Here is a 10,496-nt window from a genome sequence, read left to right on the forward strand (position 1 = left end):
ATAAGCCACCTTTCCTCTTTCACATATTCATTTATAACCAACCTGACCATTGCTGCTACTTCCTTACTGAAGCATATCTACAACTGCATGCAAGAATGTAGTTCTACACAGCCTTACCGTAAAATTCTTTTGTACTGCCCTTTGATGCAGGGAGGGCCATCTTCCATGTTCAACCTGTGCCACAGGCAAAAGGAAAGAAACCTCTCTTTGAAGTTCACCAAACCTGGACTCTTGCTGTGTGCACAGGCACACACATGTGTACATGTATGAACTGGATTAGACTTCACAGCTTAGAGTAGTTCCAGAAAGAACTTCTTCCAGAAGGGAACTAAATCAGTTTTGCCCTTTCAGCCTCCTACAGAGCTGCAGCAAGAACCAATAGATGTCTGATGGACCATGCTGCTAAATGGCCCTATATCAGACAGACAGACATGAAGTTCTGTCATCACATAATTTCTTTCAGGAAAAGAAAAAAACCAAACAAGTGAAAATTCCACAAAATCTAGAAAAACAAAGAAGTGAAGAGGAAGAGTCCTGTTCAGTAACTGTCAATGAACAGTTCAAAAATTAACATTTGAAAACTGTGGTACTTTGAGAAACAGAAGAATTCTCCATTTTGTTTAGATGAATGTGAATTTGGGAAACAAAAAAGCCATAAATGTGAATGTAAGACAGGCATCTGAGCAGCTCTTGTGTCACTGCTGGCAACACTCTGTTGACCAGTGAAAGGTAAAAGTGTAACTATGCCACACAAACACAAAGCCAGCCAGGTTTGGGATCCAATTACACTACTCTTAACTTTTTCAGTGTGTTGTGCAGTCTTTGGCTCTGAGAAAGGAACACAACTAGACTATAAAGTATGCAGATAACTTCCATACATTGTTGCCTAGATCTGATGGCTTTCAGGAAAATACATATACGCAAAATTCTATAAAACCCATTTATATTCTATGTCACCTTTGCAAGTCTCATTTCATTTGTCAGATTCCCCCCATATGTAACAATACCACCCATCAAATTCTGCCCATACCTAAGAAGGAATATGGCAAATACAAGCACAACATGTTGCAGGCCAACTTGTTCCCTTTGTTTGCCGTTTCTGCAAGAGTCTCTTCAACAGAAACTGGAATGCACACAAAAGCTCACACAACCTAGGATGGTTAGCAGAAAGCTGAAGATGCTTACAGGAAAAAACAAAACACATACACTATCCAAAATCTATATCAAATAATCCAATATCCACTACCTTGCAAAAGCAAGACTGCCAGAAGCTCATACTGAAAAGAAATTCTTACAAGACAGAGAAATGAAACAGAAGACTGTAAGGCCGATTAGTACCTTTGTATTTTCTACGAGTGTACTTTACAACGAAAATAAAGGCACTCCACTTTTTCCGGAGTGCAGATTATTCGTTTCTTTCTGAACAGATAAAAGGCTGTTCTACATTTTAGATTTTGTGGGTTTAGGTTTTTTTGTTTGTTTGTTTTAAGCCTGAAGACAAGTTAGCTATGCTTCTAAAAGCTGCAACTGCAGGTAAGATCACATAACCTATAGAAACCATCTCTTAACGTCCTTTTATAAACCATGACAACTGCCTAAGTACATCAATCTTCCTCTTCTGGCACACAACCAATAAACAAATAGAAGTATATGGGAAATGGGAGGGAGAACAAGAACAAAAGCCCCTCGAATTCTGAACCCAGACAAATCAATGAGGAAAAAAACCAGATCCCAACCCTCTACGCTGAAATCCTTCATGGTCTGAGATACTCACTGCATCAGAAACAGGAAACGCATATATAAAAATCAAGAAATTAGAATACCACTCAAGATGTGAAGTTAGTGTAGCTACCTCTTATGTTTCGGTCTTTTCTGCAATGCAACGACGCCAGAGCAGAAAATTCCATACGTATGAACCGCAATTTATTTTTCCTACTGAAGGCAACAGAGGAGCGCCTTATAGGCACAACAAGCACCTCCTGCCCAAACTCCTAACGACCCGGTTGTCATAACACGGGCACCACAACACAGCGGTCTCCAGGTGCGGAGCCTGAGGACGATACGGATCGCGGCCAGACCGCGCAGACAAAGCAGAAGCGCCCCGGGAGGGAGGGTCAGCAGGGAAGCAGGATCCGCCGGGGGCCGTGGAAGGGGTCGCGCCGGGGTGCCTCCAGCTCCATGGCCGGCGCCCGCCGGGGGTGTCCGGGGGGGATCAGCTGCTCCTCGTCATTCGCTCCTGGTGCCGGCGGCCCGGGCGCCGTTTGGCAGCCCCGGTGCGAGGCGCGGGGCCGCCGCTGTCACCCGGGAAAGCAGCGGGGAGGAAGAGGGGCGGCTGCCGCCGGCAGTGGGGATGGGATGAGTGATGCGGAGACAGCAGGTGCCGCCAGCCCCGTGACCTGCGCCACCCACGCCTCGCTGACCGCGGGGGCAGGAACGGAGCCAAGGGCCACGGCTGTCCGCTCCCGTCCCGCCCGATTCCCTGAGGAGCGGCAGGAGGCGGCGAGGAGGGGGGGGGGGGGAGGGGGCGGCGGCGCCTCCCAGCACAGCGCGCGCTAGGGGCAAAGATGGCGCCGCGTTGCGCGCGAGCGGGAATCGCGTTCTCCTTCCCCTTCTCCTTCCCGTACCCACCCCCGCTCCCGCCGCCGCCTGAGCCCAGCCAGGCCCCACCTTGCCGAAGTGCGCGGCCCAGTGGATGGGCGTCCAGCCATAGAAGGAATCCTCGGCCGCCAGGTCGGAGCGGGGCGAGCTCTGGAGCAGCGCGCACAGGGCGGGCAGGTCCCCATCGCGGCAGGCGCGGTGCAGGGGGAAGCGCAGGGTCAGCAGCTCCTCGCTAGAGAAGCCCGCCTCGGGGCCGGCTCCCAGCGACATGGCGAGCGGCAGGACGGCGAGAGGGAATGGGGAGGAATGGGGGAGGGAGAAGGGGAAAAAGGAGCGGGCGGGCGCGCGCTGCCCCGGCGGGAAGCGGCGGCGACTGCGGCTGGCGCGCGCGGCCCCGGCACAAAGGGAGCGGGCGGGGCCGCGCGCGACGCTCCGCCCCCCGGCGGGCGGGGCTGGGAGGCCCTGAGGGAGCCCGGACCGGGGTGGAGGGGTCGGCGCCAGGCGGGGCGCGGTGGGGAGAGTGCGGCCGCCCCCTCTCTCCCTCCCGTGCTTCTTCTTCTTCCTCCTCCTCCTCCGCCGCCTGCTCCTCCTCCTTCTGTCCTGTCTTCCATCTGTCGGTCTTTCTTCTCTTTCCTTTCTCTCTTTCTCCGCACCCCCCTTCTTTCCCTCACCGTTTCCTCCTCTCTTTCTTCTCGCTCCCTCTCCCTCTTTCTCTCTTCTCCCCTCCTTCCCTCCCTCCCTCCCCTCCCTCCATTCCGCTCTCCTTCTCTCCCGCCCCGCGCCCGGGTTTTCTGTTGTCCGAGGAGGCAGAGCCGCTCTCGCCGCCGCCTCGGGCCGGTGTGGCCGCAGCGGCCGGGGCAGGGAGCGCTTTGTGCTCCTGCGGCGCCGCGGGTGACAGGGACGGCCCGTGTGTCCGCAAGGAAAAGGTGCCGGCGACAGGGCTGTGCCGCGGCACCGGCCATCGTGGTGTTTGTTCCCGTACACCATGGACGGGCTGTCAGGCCAGCTTCAGCACTCGGAGGTCACCATGGGTTTGTGCTGCTCAGTGGATTGCAAACCAAAGGATAACCCTGTCGTGTCTGGTTAAAATGACAATGCCAGATTTTAAATTGCTGCCAGAAACCAGTCCTTGAGTAATCGCTTCACAAAATGCTTAAGAAATTTCTGTTGGTTGCTCCTAATTGTTTTCTGTCCAAAGTATTTGTGAACGACTTTTTCTGACAGTGGTAAAATCTTATTGGTGGTAATGAAGAGTAAAATTGTTTAAGTACGCTCATCTGTCCTTGAAAATCACGGAATCACAGAAGCATGGAATAGTTTTGGTTGGAAGGGACCTTCCACCCCCCCTGCCACACCTTCTACTAGACCAGGTTGCTCAGATCTCCATCCAACCCGGCCTTGAACAAGTCCAGGGGCATCCACAACTTCTCTGGGCATCAAGGGATATTCCTTTTTCAGTATACATTATTAAGCAATGCAAGCCAGGAATTATGTTCAGAGGCAAAGAAGGTACAAATAAATTTCTGTTAAAAGTATCAACTAACATAGGCATTTAAAAAGCTTTTCTTTAACATTAGGTTACATTGATCATTAAGGTATTGTGAAATATTTTTTTTCTTAATATAGGACTTCTGGCTTCTCAGAAATTGTGATTCCATAGGCATTCCTCACATTTATTTGGCTTCTTTGCATTTTGGCATATATAAAGCTGTGTGTGTACAGTATCCAGTGCTCAGAGAGAAGGTTCCAGCACAAAGAAAAACACCTGCACGCAGAAGGAAGTGTACCTTGGCTTATAGCCCAGCATGAGACATCCCTCTGACATATGCTTCCTGGAGCAAGTACTCTTTTTGTACATATGTTAAATCATAGAAAAGGAATTGGACAGTCAGCATATGGGGCAAATTTTTAGCCTTCAAAAAGGTGATTAAGGAATTCATTCACTGTGGAAAGGCACTGATACAGAGTGGGTGTTTGGCTGGATTGTACTGCTCTCATGTAGGGAAGGTTCTTTCCAGAAAGCTGTTGGAACAGCAGACTGGTTAAGAGATTTGGCTTAAGATTTTCCTTAGAATATCACAAGGATGGCCTGAGCTAGAATCAGTGGATTTAGACTGTAAAAATCATAGTGAAATGAAGCACCTTTTTAGTGTTCTCAAAGTTTTGTTTTGATCTGCACAGTCAAGTAATAACATACAGCTCTCTGTACTTAGGACTAGCAGCACAAGTCTGGTATCAAGAAATTTAACTCTAAATTCATAAAAATAACTTGAAATGTAGCTATATTTTTATAGGTCTATCAAGTCAGAATATGAAGATGGAAATCTTGCTTTCAGAAACTTTTGTTTTAACCTTATGTCTTCTTATTTAAACTGTAGAGGCTTATTTCTTTTTTTTTTTTTTTTATCTGCACAATGGGAATAATAAAATCCTGTCCTGGGTGGTGGTAAGCAACTCAATTGGTCAAACTGCTTTGGGGTAAAAAACATAACACTGTGATATGAATATACAGATGAGAGATTTCAACATGAGGCATTACCACAGCTAATATTTGTATCCCCTATATGTTATTAAATATTCACCAAAATAAAATATTGCTTCAGCTTCTAGAATGCTGCCAAGTTATAGATCTCAGAATAACGTGCAAAGGAGGATGGATTACAAATCAGCCCTTTTATAGATGGTGACACTGAAGCACGGGAAAGCTAAATGCTTTGGCCAGGGGAGGGAGTACTTTCAGCTACAGCAACTTTCAGTTCAGTCCCTTATCCTTTGCCTTACAAAAACGTTCATTTTATGTTGGACCTGGCCTTTGTTTTCACAAGCTCTAAAAGCTCATCATCCTATATGCACTTCCTATCCTGGGTTATGGGGATTTGTTCCCCATGTACAGGTAGGCAGATGCTAACACCTTAAATCTGTATGCCTTGTTTGGGGATTAAATAATTCAGATCCTGTATTATGGAGCAGTTGAAAGAAAAAAAGAAAAAAAAACCAAAACCAACCCAAACCAAAACAAAACAAAAAACCCCCAAAACAAACCACACAAAACCCAAAAACAAACAAGGAAAAAGACAAACCAAAACAAACCCCCCCAACCTATACCACAGCTTCTGTCATAAAAATGGACCTTACCATGATGTTTGGTCTTAAAGAACACAGTTTCCCTGTTTAAAAAAAGCAATCTGTTTTTTATAGTGTTGTGTATAAGCACTGACAGAGTTGTTCGCATATTATTTATAATTATCATAAAAAGCAATAAATATAAAGAACGTGGGTTATAGTGAAGATGAGCAAAACTTGAAGATTCCTGACCTTGAGAAGAGTAAGATATTCAAGATTTGCATGTGTTTTTTATCTTATACAGGCATATAGAAACTGCCACACCACACAAAAGCAGGGGTCTGGCTGGTGTCCTTATGGACACTGACTTCATTTACCTTCTAGTAATACCTACAAGATAGACAACTACCATTGCATTCCTTTTGGAAAGGGGGAAGAAGAATGCAGAGAGGGGAAGAGGCTTTAACGATGATGTGCAGGAATTCTGCATGTAGGACTGAACTCTGGTATATCTTGTTTCGTGACTAAATTCTTTTTTATGAGGTCAACCTTTTTTATTTCCATGCTAGTGATCTACACCAAAAGTTCCAAAATAGACAAGCACAGTGTTCTCTATATGAGACTGATTCCTTAATCAGTCTGTAGTTGGCATATGACTTGTCAAATTGCATGTTTCTATTTTTTGAAATGTGAATCATTGTCCAGATAAAGGTAAAAACACCTATGTTTTGATATTCCGCATTTCCTTTGACTTCCTTAAAATATTTTGGCAATGGACTTTAAAAGTTAATTAGATTTAATAGAAATAAAATCTTTAACTAGTGTCATATCTTGTGAAACTGAGGATATGGAAATTCTGGGTTTTTTAACATTTCACTTCAATTACATTATAATTTATTCTTTTGTACTTCTCTATCATTATTGTGGCTAGATTCTTTACAGAACAAGACAAATCTTAAAGAGATTTTTAACAATCTTGCTGTGCAAAAGATCAGATACATAAAACATAAATCTGTTTTGTAATTCTAGCTTCTTTCTAGATGATAGATTTGGTTTCCCTGACCTGCTATTATGATCTGTTTGCACATGACATAATTCAAGAGATTGACAGTCATGGATTAAACTGTGATTTACAAACTCTTATGAAAAAATGGGAACAGTAATACGTACATACAGAAAGAACATTTTGGTTTTTTAGCATTTTCTGTTTTATATAAAGAAATTTTAGCACTTAATATGTTTTTTAAACTGAAGTCTTTATTGGAATGCAGTACATAGTATTGTAAATGCTTACAGTATTATTTATTTAAAAAATACATTCTTGACTTTTTTTAATTACTCAGAGTTCATGTACTAAACTTAGTAGAACACATTTTTGTATATTTGAAAAAAAGTAGTTATTTGCAGTCCTATTTGCATTAATTTCATCCTCAGTTCTATTCTTGGTCTTTTAAGGGAAGTGAGAAGCTTTGTTTCTGTTTCTGTTGGATCAAGGAAGTAGACTTCATATTTTGTTGGGGTGTTTAACAGAATTAAATTTCTCCTGAGAGAGAAACAGCAAAAGACACAGAAGAGCTTATAGGCAAAGCAGAGTGGAAGAAGAGATTGGCTTTATTTCAGATAAGTTTGCTTTTATGTTCTCTTTTGGCTAATGGCACAGAAATAAAATGGTCTGTAAATGAGGACGTCTTGAATATTCACTAGTCTAACAAGTATATATTTAAAAAGTAAACATGTTATTTTAAACACGTGGTTTGTGAAAAAGGGCTTGCTGGGTTACTTAGCTGTAATGTACTTGTGTTCTCTGTGCCACTCCGATACAAATAAATTATATTTGCCCATTTTTCTTTTCAGACAGGTTGAATATGGAGCATTTTGTAATAACAAATACTGAACAAAGTCAGGGTTTTGTTTGTAAAATACTGTAGAATTTAATCAAATACAGAATTCATTCATATTGCTCTATTCTTGCTGTAGCAAGCTTACACTGGTTAACACTTAGGGCTTTATTTAGTTGCCCATACATACATATCTAGTGCTATTTGAGATGCCCAAGAGTATTTGTCCCTGGTGTCAGCTGCTGCTGCAGAACAGGATCAGTTTACACAAGTTCTCTGTTGTGCCTGCACAGAGCTGACAGATCTCTTGAGGGTCTGAAGGCTTCTTGGGCTAACACTTATCCATAAATGTTATTTGAATTGATGTGCCCAGTCACATAAGGAGTTCCTCAAATTTTGTCTGGTCCTGAATCCCATAAAATCTCTTATCTTTGGAGGAGGTTGTCACAGAGTCGCTGTCCACATCCTACATTATACCTGAATCTACTTCTGGATCTGTGGGTCATTGTAGTAGCTACTTGTGTTTCATTTTGTTTGCCTGTCTTTGAGGGTGATTCTCCAAAAGGACAAACTTATTCAGATGTTATTAATCTTCCTTTTTTCATTTTTTTTCCCAAGCCTCTCAGTGAACTGTGATGAAAATATGACATTTCTTTAGATGCCATGATTTTTTTTTTAGCAATGGTGGGAACTGTCCATCATTTTTCTAGTGTAAATAGAAACTGACTCATAATTTTCAGGGAGTAGTTCAAAGATTAGAATTACTTCCTATTTTTGGTTAAATTAAACCACAGCTGAGTGGTGCACCACTTGAAGTATGTTGTTCTTATCTAGATTTTTGGCTGTCTTCACCTTTCTTCAGCAAAGACCAAGTGTTCTATTTAAATCACTCCTACAACAAAATTGGAAATAAACACTTTTTTTTTTTTTTTTTTCAGATGGAAATTATTGGGTAAAACAGCTGAAACATTTTGTAAAAATTAATTTCATAAACTTAGAAACATTGGTGCTCAAGTGCTAAAACTGAGTGTGTATAGTATGTGAGGCCTCTGGAGGTACAAAGATCAGAAAATTAATAGCAGCAGTAGCTGCTAACATGGAAAAAAAAGTCACGAGTGGAAAAACAGTAAACTGAAAGTCCTTTATCCTCCTTTCCAGTCCTCAGTTCTCAGAGTTTTGTCTGGCAAGAAAAGCAGGGAATCTGTCTGACTTTCAAATAATTACTGATGTATTACTCTGTTGGAGGCTAGTAGCAAAGAGCAGCTGTGCCCTGTAGACAGAGCCAACTTCTCCCTTTCCCATCCCCCATTTCTAACTGCCTTCCCTGGAGAAAGCAATCTCACTGTTAAATAAACTAGGGTTGGGTTGCAAGACAAACCAAGAGTTCATTGGGAAAATATTTACTCATGCGTAAAGAAGCCCTTTTAAAAAACTTTGCTGCTTAGGAAACGATGTGATTTCGTCGGTAATAAATAAAAACAGATTTGTTGCACTACAGTTGTAAAGCTGCCATCTTTTATGAGCCTGGGAAGAGTGACCTTTTTCATCATAAGGCTTTGTCAATTCTGCCTCCGTGCAACTCTTCTCCATACATGTGAATCTGGGCCATGCTCAGCTGAGAGGTCTAGTCCTTAAAAGATAAGGGAGTTTATTATAGTTGTTGGCTTTTTGACAAACTACCTTTCTTTCCCCCACATTCCTTATCAGTTTTAACTGAAAATTAACATTTCTCGAGTGGCAAAATACCAGTATTGTGATTAAAAACAGTACTGTAAGAAATCAATACCAACCCATTTCCATTTTCCATTTATATTGAGCCTGAACCACTGTAACGAAAAGGTTCTTCAATGTCCTCATGTTCAAATTGTGTCCTGATTGTAAAAATAAAAATAAAGGAAAAAAACAAAGTTGACTTTTAGGGTGAATATAAATCTGACTTGCTAAATACTTAGATTCAGTAAGTAACTCCTATCTGAAAAACTGGATGGATCAATCATGTAATAATATAGAAACTTTCACATGGGAAAGTATTCAATAAAGGTGAACATGCCATTTCCAGTTACAAAGAGAGGGAACAAAAATCCAGAGGAAGGTGAAGAGTGTGAAACATCTGTGTCTGAGCCTAGCAAGTGTTCTTGAAACTTGCACCCTGTTCAGTGAGATCAGATGCTTGTATTTGAGGGTTTTAGTTCTTACTGCTTAAAAAGAGCATGCTCCTCCCCAAACTGTGATTTAATAAAGCAATTGTGGCACCACACTTTCATTGGAAGTTGGTGCCTGGTGTTTCAGTTATTCAGGAAAGGGACTGAAAAAGACTAAACAGCCTGTGCCATCAGAAAAGGTTTCTATTTCAGCTTGCATCATATGAAAGGAGCCATCTTGTGGTTGTCTCCTTTGCAAATAAAATGTTGCTGTAAGATTGCCTTGAAAAGCTGAAGTGAAGCATGTGTCTACACCTCTACATCTCTGTGATGATTCTTCTTCTGTTGTTAGAAATGTTACCTTCCAAGTAACACTTGACCTTACAAATGTTTTTACTCAGATAACTTTTTTCTATCAGGTTCCAGTTCTACCAAATCTTCAGAATTAAAACAGCACATCTGTCTGTTCATTCAGGAATAAGCTAGATGTGTTCTGCATTTCAGTGCTAGTCAATATTTGCTAGTCCTCTGACCTCTGTTCAGACTTTAATCTGCACTCTAAATTTTGCTTTAAACTACAATCAACCGCATCCTCTGAAATACGACCCTTAGTAGAAATGTTTGTGATGCTAAATTATATAGATATATATATATATGTATATATATTTATATATATGTATATGTAATCTTCATTGAAATGTGCTCCCTGGCAACTCTCTGCATTCCAGGCATGAGGCATCCCCATCCTTTGCTCCTGGACTTTAAACTTGTCTTAGGGAGCCAACATTTAGACGACACATCAGTCAGATTTCTTTACCTCTTTGCTGATACACAATGTCATTTACCAGTTTTAGAG

General features: G+C 42.2%; 1 protein-coding gene across 2 annotated transcripts in view; it reads right to left on the reverse strand.

Annotated features, from left to right (window-relative positions):
• Positions 1–2,980, reverse strand: part of ANKRD10 (ankyrin repeat domain 10) — a 37,388-nt gene extending 34,408 nt beyond the window's left edge. Inside the window, exon 1 of one of the 2 annotated variants that reach the window (XM_069004148.1) lies at positions 2,668–2,980. In XM_069004148.1, the coding sequence (XP_068860249.1) occupies positions 2,668–2,868 (201 nt within the window). In that variant the 5' untranslated portion in view covers positions 2,869–2,980. The remainder of the gene's footprint in view (positions 1–2,667) is intronic. The other variant, XM_069004156.1, reaches the window with a different exon arrangement.
• Between the last annotated feature and the right edge of the window lie 7,516 nt (positions 2,981–10,496).

The sequence above is a fragment of the Aphelocoma coerulescens genome, chromosome 1, assembly GCF_041296385.1.
Source record: "Aphelocoma coerulescens isolate FSJ_1873_10779 chromosome 1, UR_Acoe_1.0, whole genome shotgun sequence".
NCBI classification, from domain to species: domain Eukaryota; kingdom Metazoa; phylum Chordata; class Aves; order Passeriformes; family Corvidae; genus Aphelocoma; species Aphelocoma coerulescens.